The following is a 22,700-nucleotide window of genomic DNA, read 5'->3' on the forward strand; positions in this document are numbered from 1 at the left end:
TTTATTTGTCATCCGTCTGAATGAATTTCAATTATTTGATATATTTTCTTACAGTGTAAAACAACCGAGAGGAGCCATCCACTGCACAATATATCACCATGCCTAACTGCCTGATGGAAACATTAGCATGTACATTCTTCTTCTAGCATATCTTCGGATGTCTTCTTCTTTTCCAGGTACTTTCTATAGGCCATAGATGCTAATGAGGACACAGAGGTTGTGATTTGTGAGTTTTATGAACCTCAGGGGAGTTTTTATTGTATGATTAATTCCTAACAATGGTATAATGGCTTAAAGCTTTTAAAAATAAATTGATTTAAAAAAACAAATGATTTGAAAATATTTGAAGCATTTGAAGCATAAAATATCCATCTCCAACATAATGGCTTTATTCAAGAGGAATAACTTGAAAGATTTTTTCAGAGTAAAATCATCTGCGAGGAAAGGCAGTTTCCTGTCTTGTAGATAAAGTGTCAGCAGAAACAGCCTTATGTACAATTAAAATGCGGTTAAAGGGATACTACATTTTTTCTCTGTTCAACCCGGTGAAGGCGACAAACTGTGGTTTTAGTTTTGAGTTTCATGTTGTAAAGTTAATGTCATGTTGCCAAGTTAAGTTTCACCTGGCTGCAGCTTCATATTTACAGCCATGACAGTGGAATCAATCCTCTCATCTAAATATCAACAAGAAGGGAAATAAGTATATTTTCTTAAATGTTGGACTGTTTCTTCAACAATGACAAAATGAATGTTTTTCAGGCTTTAAAACTTGTCACTGTCAAGCAGCTGATGAAGTGAAACCCACTGTGGTCAGACTGTCTGTAGGCTGCGTTCAAGTAAAACAGGAATGTTAAAACACATCAGCAGCTCAAACTTTGTAATTAACCACTCTAATCAAACAAAAACACACTAATGAGACGTCTCCGGTTACTTTTAACTAGTGTTGCCATTTCACTCCACAGAATTTAATATAATATATCATCATCATCATCATTTTAAACTGATGAAGTTAAACTGAGTGTCTTGCACATTCACTGGACACTCCTGGAATTTACACACATGTGCATGTGTGTGTTTGTGTGTTTGTGTGTTTGTGTGCTTTTCGTTTGTGCGTATGTGACTTCGTGCTCATGTGTGGCCAGAACTTGAGCCAAATGTTTGTGTGCTGGCCTGTACAGGGAATGTTTTCATGTGCATGATTGATTGTCCCTGTGTATGTGTGTGTGTGTGTGTGTGTGTGTGTGTGTGTGTGTGTGTGTGTGTGTGTGTGTGTGTACAGGAAGCTGTAATCAGTGAGAGGGCTGCTTAAACCAGATGTCTTTTCTGGGTGAGTTAGGTAACGCCGCTGCTGCCCTACTTCTGATACACACACACACATGCGGCTCCAAAGTGGACCAGCCAAGATGTACAATGTGTGTGTCCATGCCAAGTATCCATGGCGATGACTGCTGGGTGCTGACCTTCTCATTTACAGGTTATATAACCAACCAACTTGGCAAAACTCAGAAGCACAGAGGTGAGGAGAGGAGAAAGAGGAGAGAGAGGAGAGAGAGAGGAGAGGAGAGGGGAGAGAGGAGAGAGAGAGGAGAGGAGAGAAGAGAGAGAGGAGAGAGGAGAGGAGAGAAGAGAGAGAGGAGAGGAGAGAGGAGAGAGAGAGGGGAGAGAGGAGAGGAGAGAGAGGAGAGAGAGGAGAGGAGAGAGAGAGGAGAGAGAGGAGAGGGGAGAGAGAGAGGAGAGGAGAGAGAGAGAGAGAGGAGAGAGGAGAGGAGAGAGGAGAGGAAGGAGGAGAGGAGAGAGAGGAGAGAAGGAAGAGAGAGGAGAGGAGAGAGGAGAGGAGAGAGAGGAGAGGAGAGGAAAGAGGAGAGGAGAGGTGAGAGGAGAGGAGAGAGAGGTGAGAGAGGAGAGAGAGGAAGTTATTGATGTCAACATCAATAGTTTAGGAGACATGCATAAACATAAAAGTTAATAATCTTGTCGGTGTTAAAAGTAATTGCAGTCGTCATAATTCTGTGTTGAAATAATTATAATATTAAACCACCTCTGTGTCTGAATATATATTTATTTGACACATTACATGAATAGGCTTAATTCTCCTAAACAAACTTTTGTGAGACAGACACAATAAAGGAAACAGACATTGTATCTACTGGTGTCACTTTACAATATCTGGTAAAGTTCAGAGATTAATTAACAGAATGAATGTGGGCCCACCACTTACATCCAGACTGAAATATCTCAACAACTGTTGATTTATGTGAAAATCTATGTGAAATCTACTTCACATATTGCCAGATGATGAATCCTAGAGACTTTGATGGTCCTGTCCAGCAAGGGATAAATTCCCTGTGTTACAAACATTGATTTGTACGACTACTCTTGCATATTTAGTTCACCCAAAACATGGGCCAGTAGTATTTGCACATTGTCACTTAACATCTGCTGCTTGTCTTCAGGGAGAAGGATCATTATGAAATTAACATTAGCCACAGAAGAGACACAAATTTTGCAATTATTACTGGCCCACAGACTATAGGGTGAGACGACGATATACTTATGTGTTTTCAGTGAACTAGTCTTTATTTCTAAGTCCATCCACACATAAAGAACTATTCTCTCACCTGTGAAAACACAGTGACCAGGAGTTCAGGTGTCTCAGGCAGAAGTATTTATCGTAAGCTTGGCGCCAAGGAGCCAAATTGATGAGCAATACACAGTTAGCATGTGAATCAGCTCCACACTCCATATAAGGTTAAACTTTATCCTAAACAGTCATGTTTAAAGATGCTATTGGTCACCAAAATCTGCATTGTCACATGTTCTTACCTACCTCACTCATTAACATTACATATGTCTTGTCCTTTCCCCTACTTAGCTCATCCTTGACAACAACTAGATTTGAACAATAGGATTTCCTCGTACCCCCTTATCTATCAGACTCTGGGCACCCCTGCTACAGATGATAGCAGTGGCTCCGTCTAGACACAAACAGTCATGATAGAAGCTAAACAACGTCTGACAACTGTGAAGGTTGTTATGGCCTGATCTCTCTCAAAGTGTCAGTGAGGTTTAGAAAAACAAGAGGAATCTCCTAGTAGTCTATGGGTCAGTAGTTTGTTTCGTAAACTGTCTCTTGGAACAGACAGTGTCAACCACCATTATCTAATTAACATTATTTTATTAGTTGTCCTACTAATGCGTGGCCTAATGCATGAATAATATATATTCAACATGAGGCAAACATGGTGTTTCACCCAGAGATCTGTTGATTTTTAACATTTCAGAGTGACGAAGCAATTCAGGGTTTTAAAAATAAAATATTTCAAAATTATTTTTGGGAGTGCTGTTAACAAACTACTGTACTTGTACGCCCAGAGCATTCAGGATTGTCTGGTCTGTTGAACTAAATATCACCTCAAAGTCAAATTAACCTCATGGGATCTGTGGTGAGTTACAACTCTGTGTTTGATTGGCTTACCCTGATATTCTTACCCTAACTAATCATCACTCCTCATGCCTGAAGCTAACCAACCCAACCAACGAAGGCAATGAGCACAAGGCCTTCACCGTCCTGGGAAAAGAAATTGGCTTTCAGCACACTAATTAATGATGCGCATAAGAGGGGATTTAGAAGCAGGTTTACATAATGCTGACAGAAAAATAAGTGCATATATGCCGTATATCTGCATAGACTAAAATTTGTCCAATACTCTGCATTAATACCTGGACAACTAACAACATCCCCATCGGCCTCAGTTGTACTTTTAATTAGCAAATGTTAGCATGGTAACACACTAAAATAATGAAGACGAGCTGAAACTCACCGGCGATACAGATACTCTTTGGTTTGGTCAGACTGGCCTGACCTCACTGCCCCCTGTACAAACTGGAGTGACCCTGTACTGGGCGAGGTCAGATTCTCAAACTGGCTTTGTCCCCTGTGACAATCTTGTCCAGAGAAAGGCTACTGCCACCATCATGACAGTGAATTTCAATTAACACGACAATGACAAAACTGGCTGGTTTAAACTTGCAGGGAGAGATAACCAGTCTTCCCACTGGTGAACTCTGTTTCCAGTGAGATATGCAGGAACAGTGAGGACTTACAGCTAAAGACAGATTACAGAATCAGGTTTATTGCCAAGTAGGTTTTGGTACATAACAAAAAAGAAAATTATAAAGAAAGATAAAGCAAAAAGCAAGTACTACAAGTCAGGTAGCTTAATTATATTATAATATATATATATATATACATATCAATAAGATATTTACAATGAAAATGTGAAAAAATATTATTTAAAAAACATAAATAATGCAAATATGTACAATGTGCAGATCGTCCTCACCAGAGTCAGTCTTCCCTATTTCCTTCTCATTTCATCATACACAAGTCTGCAACAGCTGCTCTGTCACATATTCTGAATTACTGCTATTTTAACAAACTGCTCAAGACACGACAGGCCTGTCAACAGGTTAGAGTCACGCACGTCTTCATCTGTGAGAGAAGTGAAAACATTCCCATGCTGTACCCTCTATTTTTAGACAGTCACTCTTAATTGAAAGTACTGGGTGTCATTGGAAATTGAATGCTCAAGTGTCAGAAAAAGCTTTGTGCTCTCAACAAATTATCAGATACAAAGTCTTGACACTTTAATTGAAGTGGGACTAATATATCATTCATTGTGATCATTCAATCAATTGTTTAATTCAACATTCATTTTCAAACTACAATACTTAAAATAAAAACACATTTGAAAACTCTCACAATAAGCAAGCTGCACATACTCTGCCATGTTTATAGACACTACACACTTATTCATCAATTTAATGCAATAAACAACTGTCATTGATAACAGACTACATGATCTGTCTTCAGACATGATTGATATTGTTGCCTGTGCTTCCACTTTGCCTGTTTGTTTTTGCCAGGTGCTTATTTACAAAAATGACATTTTATACTTATCTTATTGATTATGGAAGGTATTATGGATGTAAACATCTAAATTAAAACAAATTAAAAAAAATGAAATGCAATACACATTGTACTATGTATTTAATGTCATGGCTGCCATTAGTTTGTGTAAGCAATGATAAACCCTGCCTATGGTTCAGCACACAAGCTGTGACTATAGTTGATTGTTTGTATTTTTGAATAGACAATGTGTTTCCATTTCAAAAATGTTAATTTAGGCAATTTATATCGTCCCTAGAGTAACCTTAAGCATGAAATATGGTTCTCTGTGTTCCTTGACGGTCCTTCCTCCTGATATGACATGGATTCTTGTTATTCAAGTATTATTGTATATACTGTAGTATTTTACATTTTAATATACTTTAAATATAATAAATAAAACAATAATAATTATTTGTCAAATTTCCTTGCAAAAATTAAGCCATGTGATGTCATTAGTTTTGCAGGCACTTAACAAAAGTACAAAAGGACAAATTAGGAATTCGACCTGATGCAAAAAGATTAGATTATTACATAAATTCATCTTGACGGGACCATGAATGTCTGTGGCAAATTTTATGGCAATCCATCTCATAACTGTTGAGATATTCTAGCATAAACCAAAGTGGTGGATCAATTGACAGATTAACATTGCCATCCAAAGAGCCATAGCACTAGTGTAGCTAATGAAAAAAATGTTGAGCACATGATAAGCACGTGTGATATGAGGTCACATTTACAGACTTTCAGAACTTTTGAAGTGGTAGAGAGTGGACTTGTTGCTGTGCTTCACTGTGCTAATTAACACATGATATGAGTGTTAAGCATCAAGTCTAAGCTGGTTTGTGGTTGAGTGATTTTCCAACAACCTGTCAGCTACACTTGTAAGTCTAGTTCATGGTGAGAACTAATAAATATACATGAACAGGATAGATCCGAGGGACCAAGTAGAGGTTGTGACGATGGAACTTTACAGTATTCAATATGTTGGTCTCATTAAAGCTGCTGTGCCTCTAAATTTAGAGACACTAGGATTGGCATAAATAGGCCTTCAAACCTCCAGGAGTCCTTATGTGACTGCAGTGAGCTACACTTGCTAATCTGCTGTGTAATTAAACTGAAGAGCAACAAAAAGAGAGGGAGCCAGTAAGGGAAGGAGACGCAGCTCTTTCCTACGTGTATCGCGACATTTGCCCTCTATCTCTCTTTCTCTACTAGCTTTTGTTTTGGTTTCTGTTCATAACTCTGACTGACTGACCTACATTGCTACGTTGGTTGCATAAACTGCCTGTTTTCCTGTCCGCCCAGCTTCCCCCCTCTCACTCTGTACACCTCTGTCCTTCAGCAGGACATTAACAGTCTGTATATTTATACTGTGAGGGCGCAGCTAAAACATATTAGAGACGTATGCATATGTGGAGACAAGCTGTCACCTGATTTAAAATCCAAAACTGCTCTCTCTCCACATCCACATGCAAGATTTCTCTCTCTCTCTCTGAATCATGAACTTGTTTCTCCTTCATAGTGTCAGTTTTGTTTTCTTCAACAGTCTTCTTTGTCACTCCTGTTTGTTCTGCCTTCATTATCTTATCCCCACATAGATGCACTCACAAACCACCTCCCTCCACCCTTCCCCTCCTCTTTCTCCTCAAACTACTCTGCTTGAATCTGTGTCCATCAGTGCTTTTCCCCAATGACCCTCTATTTCTGAGGAATGTTTTCTTGACCTCAATTGTTTTTTTTTATACTAGTGCAGACTGAATATATCATCATAGGTTTAGGCTACAACTTGTTTAATCAGCCATACCTTCCACTGGTATCTGACTTAATAATCTGAAATGTTGTCAAATAATGCCACTGAGTTAGTATAGCTATAATAGGATTTACTTATGAAATGCAACAACTCTGGTCACATACAGTAAAGAAAACTGGCAGAGAGAAGCTCACATAAGGTTTAGGTCACTCCAGAGTAAAAAAAAACACTCCCAACTAAAACGATAGCTAACCAAGATGCCAGAATTGGCAAGGACTAACAAATCAAATATAAAAAGATCTTATATTTACATAAATAGCCTCAGCGACCTGGTTAAAATTTACTAGAAATTAGTTGTCAATTTGCAAATGAGATAAAATAGTATTACAGTTTTAAAAAGATAGTTTGACATGTAAGAAATATAGTTGATGACTTTCCTGTGTAAAATTAGATATGAATGTTGGTACTGCTATGTGTCAGTAAGCTAAATATAAAGCTAGAGCCAACAGATGGTTAGCTTAGCTTAGTTTAGCTTAGCTTAGATTAGTTTAGGGACTGTGTTTTTTTGTATGACTGAAACAAACATGTTACCTTTGGACAGACTAGCTGTTCACTTCTATGCTAAGATACGTAAGCTGTAGCTTTAATCTTAGACAAAAAACAAGATGTTATTTTATAAGCTGTTTTGTATTAAAATTAATGGTCACTGAGGTAAGGAATAGTAATCAACTCTTGTCTCTCGCTCCATAGTTATAATAATAAATACTACTTGCATGAAAATCACCAGCATTGGAGGCTGTAACAACAAAATGTAACTGAAAACGTCGACTCATCTTGCTTTACTCTTATCACGGTCTGTTTTTTTTAAAGAGCTGATTCATATTGTGAATTATTGAATACAAACTAAGTGATGTAAGCAGTAATCTGAACCGGTGCTCTCTAGGAAACACATCCAACCCTGAAAAACACAAACAAAGGAGACGTAAGACTCTTGTCCAGTCCATTGTATTCGAAATCCCATGCAGGATCAAGAACACAAACCTTTTGGTTTATTCACAAGCTGTAGCTTCAGACTGTATTTTGCAAAGGTAATGCATACTAAAGTTTTACTATCAAAAACAGACATGTACAGAAAACATCAGAGAGATGTCAAGACATATACATTCATCTTGTGCAAATTCACCCAGACACATTTAGAGGCCATGGAGTTCTACAGGAGTTTAACAACATTTTAAAGAGTCAGGCAATGCAGTAACTGAAGTCAGTGCAAATATTTGAAAACGTGAGGAGCGCTTGGTGAAGATTTTTGGAGGCCAAATAGTCAGCAAAGCAAGAGTGTTCAGTCAGAGAAGGTTTAGCCAGGGCGAAGAGACCAGTGCTATAAATCAGTTTTGTTACCTCACATAATAGAAGCCTTAAAAGGTCATTGACTTTGTTTCTAAGCTTTTTAATTTGCTAGGGAAAATAAATCAAACGCTCCTTCAAATAAATCAAATATTTGGGATCAGCATCAAACATATAACAATGAAATCTTTGAATTTACTTTGCAGTTTTAGGTACCAAGTGTCAAATGTGAGGTGTTGACAATGGTGTGTTTCAACACGGGCACAAATTTGAACAAAATGTACATATTTTGGAGCACTGATGAAACACTGATGATATATTTCTGTAGACTCGGAAGTTTCACTTCAAACACAGATTAAACAACAATAACAGGAAAATAATAAAATTAGGAAGCATCATTATTGTGTCTCTCTTTGTGGAAGTGCTTGAGGAGGGTACCAGAGGTAGTTACACTTCAAAAGGTCAGTGGTTGAATTCTGAAAGGTCAAGATATTGACAGGCAAGAGAGCCTAACCCTACTGTTGTTGCATAGCTGGATGACAAAAGATTAAAAAGATACAACTTCTTCTACAACTGCATTGTCGTTATTTGTTTTAGTCACTGAACAAACTGGAGGTGTTGAAATTTTACACCATTTCTGTGTGTGGGGATTTTTGTGTCAGTGCTGTTAGCATGTTCACAGTTATCATGAGTTTTGAATGCTACAGAATACCAAAATGTCACCATCAAGCTGTAAAAGCAGGTTGGACCCATCCTGACCTTTAAGGATTCAATGGCTGACACCGAGACAAATGTCAATGTATTCATATTCCTACTGGGTCGTAGCTTATAACCTGTGCTGGTTCCTAATTAACACTTTTTCTTCCATCCTCTTTAGTCCAAGGCTGTGGAATCGGATCAGTGACAAAAATATTCCTTGATATTCATTTTTAAAAATCACAAAAATTTGTATCAATTGGAGTTTCTGTATAATTACTGTTATTATAAGTCACCCAAGGTTGCAGTGGATGAAGCTAAGCATATTGTCTGCCAGTGTGTGAAAAAAAAAAAGCATTTTTACAAACATGACACCAATTAATTGCAATCATCTTTTATAAAAATGTGTTCCAAGAAATCCCATACATCCAGTCAGTCAAATTAAAGCCTGCCAAAAGTTAGCTTTGAAAATTGATAAGGCTTACCACTCTCATGTCTGTATGCTAAATATGAAGCTAAAGCCAGCAGCAGGTTAGCTTAAGTTAGCATAAAGAGTTGTAGCAGGGAAAACAGCTAGCCTGACTCTGTCTTAAGATTTAACTTCCATAATTAACATGTTGCATCTTGTTTGTTTAATCCGTGCAAAAACAAATTGTAACATTGACAAATTGTGGTTTTGCAGGGGGTTATGTGGTAGGCAAAATTAGCTAAGCTAACCAGTTGCTAGTTCCCACTCTCATGTCTGTGCATTAAGGGCTAGAGCTGGGAGATGATTAGCTTATTTAGCTTTGAATAAAAACAGGAAGCAGGGGAAACTGCTAGCCTGCTTTTTTCAAAGTTCTTCCAAAGTTCAAGCATTCTTAAAGTGCATTCATTAACATGTTATATTACATTTGGTTAATCCTTACACAAACCAAAATGTAAAAGCAACAAGTTGTGCTGGGCTTTCTGTTACCCAGCTGCAGCTTTGTATTTAACTTACAGACAGGAAGTGGTATCAATCTCATACTCTTACCAAGAAACCAACTTATTTCTTAAAATATCAAACTATTCCTTACAGTCAAAATAGCCTCTAGGAATAGCCTCTTTTGATATTGTGGCTCTTTTGCTGGATTTTTTTTTTTTTTTTGACTGACAGACTTTGAATCATTTTTACGCCAGAAATTAAAGTAATAATCAAACAGGGCTTTGGAGTAAAGTAGCCAACACTTAACTCTGTTATGCTGTTAAATGTTTGCAGTTTCATTGCTCACAGGGAACAACAACAATGTGTTCTTATGGTAGCTTGGGAAGAAAGTCGAATACTGTAATTTACAACAGATTCAATGTGACGACTGTTCGCTGTTGGTGGTATGTGATGCTACTAACATTTTGGATGACTTCAGTGGTCAGGGTGGGATCTGTTTCAAATGACTGTGACAAACATATGTAATTATTATCTTAAGATGTTATTTAGAAAACCCCAGGTTATCACACACTATGATACTAGTTGCCACTGCAGTTTATACATCAAAGTGAAAATGGAAGAAGTCCAACTTAAGGCACTAAAACTGCTGCCACAAATACACAGTAATTAAAAGATACAAGTTTTAAGCCAAAACCACTGTTTTGGTCTCATGTTCCAACTTTATACTGAACTCTTTCAAATGTACAAATAAAGAAAACACAAGCTCATCTGTGATTTTACTCATGTTCACTAACTGTAAAAAATAGTATGTAATTTTATTTTAGGTGGATTTTCCCTTTACCGCTACCTCTTCATGTCAATCAGGAAATACATCTATCTCTGCATTTGAATCTATGTAACATGTTTTTATAGTGGAAGTGTGATTATGTTAGGCTTTTCCCTTTCCTGCCCAGTTTGAGTTAACTAATCATAAATTCTTTCAATTACAATATTAGCAAACATTGCTGGGGAAATTATTGTAACTATTATTATACATGTCAGTCTTGTCAGTACTTGTTCAATAGTACAAATGCCTTTAAACAACAGCATTTAACACTTGGGTAATTACACAATAAAATACAATCCTATATATCTAGTACTTTATACAGTATTGCTGTTTGATTCCATGTCCCATTGCAACTATTTGATGGTGGTGAATAACTCAAATAATGCATGAAATCAATATCAACAACTTGTTGTGGGAAAATATTAAAAGTCTGTGGTATTACACTTTATCAGTCCTCCATTTTTCAGCATTACATGGCTTTGGCCCTTTCAAAACAAAATAATAAATGTAGATGATTTGACATTACACTCCCTGTACTATTACACATGAAATGAGGAGCGACAAATGCACCAGTAAGTGAAGAAAATTATAAAATACAAAGAACCTGATTGACATAGAAACATGTAAAATCAAACACATGTAAATATAAAATAAAAGATTTTGAAGGCAAAGCTCAACAATCAACATTTTTCAGAGATGAGCGTTTGCCGTGTAAATACAGTCATGTCACAGACATCAGCAAGGCCTCAATATTTTTTAAACAACTTGTTTTTCTCAAAAATATGTTGGCGGGTATTCTTATTCTTATTCTTTTCTTTTGTATTCGTTCCATTTGCAGTTGTTTCCTCTCTGTGAAAATCATGTTTCAAATAAGCAAGTTTCCATTTAAGGGGTAAAATGACCCTTAAAATGAACCTGGTATGTAGATAATTTGCATGTTAAATGGTTCCACAACATATTTTTTCTGTGGATAGAAGGCACCAGCCTTTACAAATAGCATAGCACCAGTCACCCTCAAATGAATGGAGATCTTTAGCAGTCATGTTGTCCTGCTAGGAGATGCAAATAGGCGTACGCTTAGGGATCAAATTAACTAGCAAAAGATTTAACTTAATTCTGACTCCTGCCATCGTAGAAATGAAAACACTGAAGCCTCTCTCTTTCCCTTACCTTAAGTGGAGGTGCAAAATAAATCAGAATAAATACTTAATAAATAATGGTTTTAGAAATCCAGATCTTGTTTAGGACTTCTTGCTGCAATGCGAGCTTTGCAAATAGCTCAGCCACAGAGAGGCTGCTGACAGTAGAGGTATCCAAATATGTTTAAGTCAACATAACTCAGATTATGAAAGGCCAATAAAAGTACTACAGAGATTTGGGTCACCGGTGATCTAAGAATAGGTGGTCTGGGAGGGAATCTACCCTCAACTCCAGTTTCCAGAGTTTGCCCAGTGGCAGCCATGTTAGCTCCATGTTGTTACCCTCTCTAGATTTGGGTGTTTTTGTGAGTGATCTTTAAATGTTTGGGCTTTTTCCAAGAGTTAGCAGCTAATTATTGCTGATATTTGGGATGAAATGTTAAGTTAAACAAAAAAAAAAAAAAGAAGCTTTCGGAAAGTGAGCAGCTCAGCATCTCTCTCTCTCTGTGAAATGTAAACAATGTCACTGCATGCATAAATAATGACAAAAATAAATAATGGAAAAAAAAATCCAACTAATTCTTTTTTGAAAAAAAATGGATGAATAAAACACAAGAACAAGAGCCTTAAAGCACACCAATATAAAGGTTCAGTCTATTGTTATTCAGCTGGATGAGACAGACAGAAATGGAAGGAAGAAAGGAACGGAGGAAGACAGAATAAAAAAACTAATTATTGTAACTAATAATGTGGCAAAATAGTAAACACACAGGTTTATCTGTAAATGTCTGCAGAGATTTCAATCAGTGAATGAACTATTTTCCCAGATGAATGGTTCAATCACTGCAATCAATTAAATCTAATCAGTGTTTTAATCATTACTCACTCAACTGTAGTGAGTGCATTTACACTAAAACGCAAATTCATAGTTTGGTTGTGAATTTAAATGTACATTTAAAGACATACAGAATGGGGACACTGATTGGTTGAATTAATGGCCGCCGCCATTTGCAGTAGATTAATATTGTATGCTTCTGAAATTTGCTTCATCTTCGCTTTAAAGCTAGGTTCAGACATGCAGCTCATATTTTTGGAGAAATTACTTTAGTTTTTGAGAATTCACTTTTTTTTTTGTCTTTTTCTTTTTTTTTTGGTGTGTCAGTCTACACTCAACATGTATGCAGGAGGAAGAGCAGAGAACTACAAAAATGGAGGAGAGCCAGAAAGGCAACAGTGGAGTATGGACAGATGAAGACATTTCAGCACAACAGCTTGCTGCTGTGCACGTGGAGTTGTCGGACAAAAAAACATATGTAGCTTGTGTGAATTATGTTTGTTACAATGACATCAAATGTTACAATGGAAGGTGATGATTCTGTTTAAACCCAAATGTAGACACTTCCCCTCCGGTCTGACTGTAGCTTAAGTTTGCAGGTCTGTGTGGTTGTGACGAGAACTTTATGTATTATTCAGATGTATATTATCTTTGCTTGTTGTTGAGGTGTGGATGAAATCCAGCGCTGCTTTCTGAAAGGGATGGTGTTACAACAGGGAAGGTGCAACAACATTTAATGTCAGTTCTTTGTGCATCAAAAGGAAGAACAACAGGTCAACTGTTGCATTGGGGCAGGATGTGTGCAGGGAAGGTGTTTACTGCATTTTCCAGGTGGGTGAAGGCTCGCGGAGAGCGTGTCACCGGTGCCTGCTATGGGTCATGAAGAGCAGCACCTTTCGGATACCGCTGAGACGATCTTTCAGAGAGGTGAGGGCCAGGAACGGCAGCTGGGCTCGGCCCTCTAATGGAAGAACGGCGAGTAACCACCAACACCATGACGGACCGTTAGGACAGGCCTGAGAGGAGACAGAGGCAGGAAGACACTGTGTAGGAGGGTTTTGAAGACAAAATACAACTTTACAGCTCTTTAAATTGTGTGTGTGTGTGTGTGTGTGTGTGTGTGTGTGTGTGTGTGTGTGTGTGTGTGTGTGTGTGTGTGTCTTGTACCTGAAGTTCACAGTCTTTCTCAGGCATGGGTCCAAAGTGTCCCTCGATGCGTTCCTTCTGCTCGGACTTCAGGGAGTTGACCCACACCAGGGCCTGGTCATACACCGCATCATGCAGAGAGTGAAGCTCACGCTCGGCTACACCCTCCACCTACACACACACAGACACACAGACACACACCTTTGAGTTAGAACAGCTTCTGGTAATTCTCTTTAACTGCTCCACCCTTCCTCTCTGGCAATCTCCCTGTTGTACCTCCGCCCACACCCTCTGCCCCCCTCATACCTTCACATCCTCCAGGTACTCTATATCAGCTGTATTGTAACCATCCCTCTCTCTGTGCTGAATGACTTTAAATCTCCGCTTGCCGATGGTGTCCACCACTGAACGTCCGTCGGAGAAGAACTTCACGTCGCGGATCTCCAACAGGCAGCCGTAGTCTGCAAACCTGGGGACGAGAGGGCGTAATATTACACTTCCTGGATATTATACTCTGACATTCACATATTAAACACATAGCTGAGCACACACAGTCACTATCCTAGCACTGACCCCTTGAGGTCGTCTCCCAGACACATGCCAAAGCAGTTGGTTCCCGTCTCCATGCATCGGCGAATCATGAGTCTGTAGCAGGGCTCGAAGATATGGAGAGGGCACGGCACGGTGGGGAAGGCCATGGTGCACACGAATATAGGCACATTCTTGTTAAGACTGAAGAGAGGGACAGAGAAAACAGAAGAATGTGTTTAATGTTATAGTACAAGGACATATATCATTCCAACATGAATGAGAAGTGAATGAAATGTGAACTTTAACACCTACATAAAAGCTGGGTAAAATACATCTGCACCATTCATCACAGCTGACCTTTAGGCCAAATGTAAAAAAAAACAAAAAAAAAAAGAGAAAAAAAAACAAATGGCTACTGAGAGAGTGAATCAGTTTTCCTGCAGTTTCTGTGCAGTTATTTATTGGAGTCACACGTCTGTGTCAGCCTCCGGGAAAGTGATACTTGATACCTGACCTGACGTACGTTCAGAGGTCAGTGTGTCAGAAAAGTGTGTTATCTACTGTGGGTCAGTAGGTCAAACAGCAGGAGAGGGGATTCACATAGTGAGTGTTACGTCAGACACAAGCCTTACTCTATGAGAAGATTAGACTTGATGACGGAACACAGACGAAATGGAGCAAATAGAATAAGTAAGACCTGATAATAAGACAGCTGTCACACAAACTCACTTGGAGAGCTCAGCCATCTCCTCCTGGTGGATCTTCTGTCTTTCCATGAGCTCAGAGGAAAGATACTTAGATATCAGGTTCTCCATTAACACTGTCTTACTGTACTGCCTCTGGACCAGGTACTGGAGAGGAGAGAGACCGTTAGAAATATGTCAATAGTAGCAGAGGATCACATAGTTTTTAATAACAGCCATGTTAAGCTCCATATTTGTCCCACAACTTCATCTTACTCTGTGGATGACTCTGAATTCTAGGGATGCACCAATCTGATATGCTATGACCCGATTCAGCGTTCAGGTACCACACAGTGAGGTAAACAGATTTTTAATTTGGGAAACAGAGAGCACTGGTGTCGGTATCAAGAGAGAAAAGTTTGTATCAGTGCATCCCCCACTGGACTGAGATCTAGACTGGACTGGACTGGATCACACTGGGCTTGCAACACTGTAGGTGAGTATTACAGCGCCTACCTCAGACAGCTCTTCTTTACAGAGTGGACACTTCGGGTTGTGGTCCAGACATCTCTCCAGACACTGAAGACAGAAGGTGTGACCGCACGGCGTCGTCACCGGCTCATAGAACAGCCTGTGTGAAGAAACACGCAAACACACACTGTCAAAGCAGTGACATGAGAGTGCAAGATACACCCAGCTCCACTGCCAGTGAACAAAATTGTTTTTTTTGTGCTGCTAAAAACACCTGATAACGTCTGCCTGTAGACATATTGGCAAATGTATATAAGTCTATGACACTCTTTGTATTCCCTTCTCACAGGCTGTATGTTTATGTCCTAAAAACTACTGTACAGGTGTTAGATAAATACAGTTTATTATTATTATTTTATTATATACAAAATATCATCACAGGCTGTATAACTGTCAGATGTGATTTAGCACACGTTACACAACGGCTAATTGATTTATTGCATGGTGTATGATTGCAAATAAAGTTTAATGTCTGAATAAAGCTGTAAAGCAAATCGCACCTCATACAAAGAGAGCACTCCAGATCTGTCGGGTCCAACACGTCACAGACCGCAGAGCTCAGTGAATCGATCGCAGCTGCTGGTTCTGCATAGAGAGATGATCAGATGTTAAATACAACACATGGAGAGAGTGGACACGCATGTTTGTGGACAAACTCTAAAAGCTCACCACATCTGGATCTCTTGTGATCGTCGCTCCTCTCCCGTCCTCCCTCCTCCACCTCCTCCTCTGTGCTCCTTCGTTTCCGTTTGAGGAGGAAACAGTGGTCGGGCCTCCTGACCTCAGACTTTCCCTGACCTTTGACCTCACTCCCCTCTGGCCTCTCAGGTGCGGGAGGGGTGGAGGTAAGACTGGACTCTGTTGACAGCAAGCTGGGACTAAGAGTCTGAGGGAGAGAGATGGAGGGAGATGATGATGAAAGCTCAATATCTTGCTTCATCTCCACTGAGCTGAAACCAGAGGTGAGGGCGTCTCTTACCTGGAAGGGAGCACCGATGCTGTTTTTGATGTGTGCTCTGGAAGACAGTATGTTGGAGTAGTCTGAGATGTGTTCAGGGACCTGATCTGTGACTGGAGCGAGGAGATGACTGAGGAGCTGAGAGGAGACAACAAACAATGATGTGATTATTCTGTGTTTTTACAGTGGTGCACACATTTATGATGATACAACAACAGCTCCCAGTACAGAGTCTTGTGTTTGTTTAGACAAAACAGAGAGGAATGACTTGTGAGACTGCAGTAAAAGCAGTAAATAACAACAGAGTTTTAGTAGGGGAGGAAATATATTGAAGCTACACATAAAACAGAAGAACCAGGATTATACTAATGTTGTATTTACCTTGTGAGCCTCGGTCTTAGCCAGTCTACAGTCAGGCTCTATGGACAGACAGACCAGGTACTCCCTCAGAGCTTCCTCCGTCCTGCCCAGCGACACCAGGGCCTGGGCCTTACGAACATGACCCTGTGGGCAGCGGGAAGATAAATTACTAACAGGATGGGGGAGTTTGACATTGTCCTTACATAAACTGCTCATCGCATATCTGTCCGCTGTTGCATATCACAGGTCGTTCTGCCATACCTTGGACCAGTGAGGCTTGAGTCTGCAGGCCATCTCAGCGTCTCTCAGAGCCTTCTCATAGTGTTTCAGACTGGAGTGGATCTGAGAGCGATTACTGAACAGTATGTGGTCCATGGGTGCTGAGGAGGAGAAGAGGAAGGGTTAGTAAGACAGTTACTCGATAGTCAAATATTTCTCCATAAATCCATTCATTATTAGTTTCTTAGTAATCGCTCTAAAACATCAGAAAATGTGAAAAAAAAAAAAAAAATCACAACTTCCCAGAGCCTAAGGTGATGTGTTTAAAAGACTTGTTTTGAAAACCTTTAGTGAACATATATCATCCCTTTTATAGAGCAAAGTAGGAAGAGATAAAAATCAAGTGATTTTCCACTGCAAGATATAACAGGCGACAGTGAATTGTGTAATAAAGGAGGCTAGTCCACGGATAGAAACGTCACTCAATACCTGGTTTAATGTAGTTAGAGAAAACCAGTCCAAACAACCTTATAAAATGAAACGACGGGCTGTATATGATTCAGATTTCATGCCCAACAAGATGGATGCTAGATTTCCGTACCGGAGGTCCACTGATTTTAAAGATTTAGAAAAACACAAACTAACAAACCAAGACTTTAAATAGAGAAAACCAAAGGAAACACAAGAACATTTGGCATTTTTGTTGAAAAATTGTTGAAACTATGAGTCATGATGTGAAAAAAATTCATTGGCAAAAATACTAAATAGTCTCTTGGTTCCAGCTTCTCAAACTGGGGATTTGCTGCTTCTCTCTGTTTTTTATTACCTTTCAAAACTGAATGTCTTTGGGGGTTGGAATGAAATTTTATGAGCAAACACTTAATCAATGCATCAGGAAAAAGTTGTTTTCATTATCAATTCATTATAATTTGATTAATCATTAGTCAATAAAATATCAGAAAATAGCAAAAAATGTCCAGTGAATTTCCCTAAGCCCAAGGTGACATCTTCAAAATGCTCGTTTTGTCCAATCAACAGTATAAAACTCAAATATACTGAATTTACAATAAGGTAAAACTGAGAAAAGTAGCAGCTCCTCACTTCTGAAGAACTGAACCAGCAGATTATTGCTCAATAAATCACAATCGGAATTGTAATAAAATAGTCCTCAGTCAATCAGCTAATATAAGAATATATATATAACACAGAATATAATGAGAACTAAGCTCACAGACAACAAATAAAGAGAGAGAGAGAGGCTTGAATGTGTGAATGTGTCACCAACAATAAATGAAAACCTACATTACTATTTTTCACAGAATATATAAATGCAAAGACCTTCAATGCCCCATGTCCATTTATATCTATTTTCAAAAATTTTCATTGTCTTGATTTTTTTTTCTCTCAAATTCACAAACTGTGCGAGCTGTGTGATCACTTATTTGAGAAACTGTTTTCAGCTTAAAACCTTTACATTCTCAGTAAGATTCATGACCCCTGTACTAAAGAAAGTGTTACACAACCTACTGCAGAATTAAAAAAATAAATAAATCCATGGCCACCACTTTATTCCTCTCTGATGTCATAGAAAGCTCCTTTTACTGGTGATATAAGGTTTCAAGTTACATGACAAAAGGAATGTTTCAAATTGATCCATTTCCACAAAATATGTTATGAAAAAAATAGAGACGCCGCCTTACAAAACCATGCAGCACTATCAAGGTCACCCACATTCAAGGTTTCATAACTATAAAACTTATGCAAATGTCACAGTTAGCCTTCTGGGGATCATAAGGAAATATTTCACTGGCTTTTTCACACACACATACCATACACACACACACACAGGTAGCAAACTATTCAATGAAATGAAAACTGAAAGGTAAATATTGGAGACGCCCAAAACAAAGGGATTATTTTCCATGACAATGTAAAAGACACTAGGCAACATACAGGTTGTATTAATGCAGCAGCATCTGCCAGAATATTTATCAAAGTAGGACAGAAAAACCATTGTTTAGCACAGCACTAACGGCACAGTACTTATTTTCCACAAAGCAGCTTTGTTATACATGCACGTGCACGCTCACAAACACACACACACACACACACACATTGATCCGTGCTAATTATAACTCTGAGGACAATGTACTGACTTGCATTAGTTCCCTGGAGACTAACCCCAACCTTAACTATAGGTGTACAAGCCTAAACGCAACCTTCAGCTTGATCTTAACCTAGATCCAACTCTCTCATTAACTTGAACCAAGTCTCAACACTGAAATAAGAGGTTAACCATGAGGGGAGCTGATTTTTTACCCCACAAAAGATGAATCCCCATTTCTGATGGGGAGAACAGATTTTATTTTATAAATACATAGCACATTCACAATCACACAAGCAGCCCAGTTCATACACTATGCAAGTGACTGAACCTTGTTAAAGAACATAAAAATATTGTTATTTCGGATAATGTCCCCTCCAAAGACCAAAGATCAAAATCAGCTACACACCAGTTCTGCAAGTGCTTCCAGTTTGAAATTGGTCTTTACAAAATGAGATAGTTATGTCATTCTTTACTTACAATCATTAATCAAAACACCTTTGCTAAACATGCAGAATCACTTTAGTACACGCTCAGACCTGGAAACAACCCAGGAAGATCATTATCTATCACTGTGGGAGCTGCCACAGCACAACAGCAGTCAATTGTTGGCCTCTGAGCAGCTCCACTGCGGCAGCTGGGGGGAAATGCTCGACTGGAGGGCCGCCCTCAGTACAGAGATGCTGGTGTGGTTGATAACTCCCTGCACAACTCAAACTGTTGCTGCAAATGCATGCTACCCGATCACCCAGGGAAACTATGGTGCATCGTCTCACACGATTTTAACTGAAAGTGAAACATGCAACGGTTAACTTACACAACCAGCCTGTAAAGTGACTGAGCGGCACCAGTGCAGTCGAATGAGGTCAGGTCAAATATCCCAGTCATAAAAGAGTTTGGCTGTGTGCTGGATGAGACTCTGCATTTCACCAGTCCATACTAACAGTAAGATAGAATAGTTCAACCAGTCAAATAAATCCAGTAGGCCTACATCAATCATAGAAAGCAGCATAGACATGTTTTTGGTCTTGGATCTAGACTATGGATCAAAACCAATAACTGGCTGAAAATATAGTTCAGATTTATGCATAGTGATACTGATAATCCCTGTCTGGAGGTCACAGTTCACCTGTGTCATCGCCGCACCACTTCTGCCTATATAAAACCTCTGGCGCTCCTGTGGGCATTAGTGTACCTAGTGGTGACCTGCAATAATACCCTTGACCCACATTTGCCTGAATCATGGTTTGACGTTACACAATAAGGGAGCTGAGCGGGGCGGGTTACGTGCTTACGCAATGTTTGGTCCACTAGCCCAGCCCACATAACCCTGTTATCCAACACATGGCGACATGGCTCTGTGATGCCAGCAGGGACGTTGCGGTGCCACTGTCACAGGATATGAACCACACTCATCAAACTATGTCACAATTTATCACCGCCTGTTATTATTTCATAACAAGTCACCTGACATGATATTAAGTCGCAAAAACCTCATTATACTGCGGAGTGACAACAGAAAACATGAAATTAAAGAAGTAAAAACGGGTTCAGTAGCCCTGCCACACACTTTTTACAGCAGCCGCAACAGTAAAATATGTTGTTTAAGTCCCCGGTAATGGTAAAAGTTTATCATGAAATAACAGCAAGTAGTTGAGGGTCCTACCTATCAATATGGCTTGGTTGTATTTGTCCAATGCAGCTTCCATCTTCTTCTCGACGTACAGTCCGTTGCCCTCCCGCCTCAGCCGGCCGGCCTGGTGCAGCGTGGGGAACCACTTGGCCAGCAGGCTGCCGAGGACCACATTGACCCTGTAGCTCTGGACGTCGGCTACCCTGGAGCTGCACTCCTTACACATGAACGGCCGCTCCTTCTCCTTCCTCTCCCTCTCCAGACACTTCTTACAGAAGCAGTGTCCGCACGGCAGAGTGACGGGCTCAAACAGAAAGCTTAGACATATCCGACAGGAGAAGTCTGCATACCCGCAACCTGTAGCATCAACAGCGGGGCACGCAGCTGCCACCGCCGCCCCTGCCTCCTCTCCTCTTCTCGGGGCGCTGCTCTGACTGTCACCCCCGTCCTGCCTCCTGATACTACTGGACAGGTACTCTATGAGGTAGGCCAGGTGAGCAGGTCTCAGTCGCTCTATCTCCGAGGCTTGCCGGTACACATCGAAAGCTTCGGTGAATTTGCCCCCGAATGCGAGAGCGTCAGCCCGCTTCACCATCAGCTCCTGTCGGCTCCCTGGATCTCCGAGACCCGCTAGCTGGCACTCGTAGATATCCGCCGCCAGGTCGAAGTTTTTCGACTGGAAAGCCTCCGCTGCAAGCTGCAGCATGCTCTCTCTCTCCGTACCCATGACCAGCAGGTTGTGTGAAGCCTATCCACTCATCTGTGAGGTGCATATCTGGTCAATACCCCCGCTGCCATTCATATCTGTGTCCGCTGCCAAGAAGTACTGACAACACTGCATGTCCATGCTCTAGTCCAGGAAGCACTGATATTATTCTCAATGGAGCGGCGGAGAAAAAAAAATGTTATGTAAAAGTTGTGTCATGTGATCCCGGCCAGCTGTTCTCATTGGGCGACTTCAGAAAACAGTTACAAAACAATCTGCCATGTAACAGTTTCAGTGTCGGGGGCAGGGGCTAGGAGCCTGTCTGACCTGCATTCAGGACTCCAGTAAAGTGCCAGGTCAGTGTGGGAGCCCAGGTGGGGGTGGGGCACCAGAGGTCACCACCGGCGGAGCTGGAGGGGTCCCACTGAATAAAGACAAGTATTTAAGTTGTATTAAAGACTATTTTAGCACAACTTTGCCCTCTCTCCTTACTCTAGACCGTGACCCCCATCATCTACAAAGTGCAGTACAACATCATTCATGAACCAAATCATATGTAACTTTTGGACATTGACCTAATCTGTGGTCTTATCTGTAAACTGTTTCATCCCTGTTATTAAATACAGACGGAACGGATCCGTGAACCCCTGAACACCAGAGATAGGTGCTGCTCACAGTTTTAGGTAGGAAAAGCTGACAAACGTTCAGTCCCCTGATCAAACTGTATAAAATGAGACTGAAGTGAATTTTGAATTTTCTTTGTGAGGTCTTTAAGTCTTTAAAGACAATTATTTTAGCATTAAATGTCTATTTATTAAAAGAAACATTTTTGGTGTAGTCAAAGATCAAACAGTCGTCAGTTAGGTTGTAGATCTGGGGCAGCTGCTCAAACATTATATGGTACAATAATTAATATCTGGCGGTGAACAAACATTCACTTCCTGTTTTAATTAATTTACTTACACAACAAAATGGCAATTACATGACTTGTTGTGTAACTTTTCCTATGCACTTACTTTTGGCATGCAGGCAGCAGTCTGAGCTTTAACGTGTGCTTGAGGATAGTTTACATTGCAGCACCCTTGAAGGGATTGGGGTTTGAATGATTTAGCTCATGAGCACTTTGGCAAGTCCTTGGATGCCAAACGACGCACTCTCAGACTGCTGGCACAGAGTTGGAGCATGCACTGCTGTCACCACTGGGAGGTAAACCTACATCTTATCACTCACTCACTCTGCTGTGTTACCTCCCCACCTCCACCCACTAGACAGCTCAGGAGGGAAAGCTGTTCATCTCTTACACAAACTTTACATCTGAAGAAAAAAACATTCAATCATTAGTCCCAGCACCCAGGAGGATGTCACCCCCCCCCCCCCCCCC

At 40.0% G+C, this 22,700-nt stretch overlaps 1 protein-coding gene across 1 annotated transcript; it reads right to left on the bottom strand.

The window, feature by feature from the left end:
- Positions 1-7,690: 7,690 nt before the first annotated feature.
- Positions 7,691-21,485, bottom strand: LOC111646414 (LON peptidase N-terminal domain and RING finger protein 3). Its single transcript, XM_023395887.2, has 12 exons — positions 20,647-21,485; positions 16,919-17,037; positions 16,679-16,801; positions 16,319-16,435; positions 16,009-16,225; positions 15,840-15,924; positions 15,325-15,439; positions 14,855-14,976; positions 14,168-14,326; positions 13,901-14,063; positions 13,616-13,765; positions 7,691-13,464 (listed from the first exon to the last, which is right to left on the bottom strand). The coding sequence occupies exons 1-12, from the start codon at positions 21,338-21,340 to the stop codon at positions 13,306-13,308; spliced, it is 2,223 nt and encodes a 740-aa protein (XP_023251655.1). The 5' UTR covers positions 21,341-21,485; the 3' UTR covers positions 7,691-13,305.
- Positions 21,486-22,700: the final 1,215 nt, after the last annotated feature.

This window comes from Seriola lalandi, unplaced genomic scaffold, assembly GCF_002814215.2.
Source record: "Seriola lalandi dorsalis isolate HSWRI2012SDOR001 ecotype SW California unplaced genomic scaffold, Sedor1 jcf7180002054971, whole genome shotgun sequence".
NCBI lineage: Eukaryota > Metazoa > Chordata > Actinopteri > Carangiformes > Carangidae > Seriola > Seriola lalandi.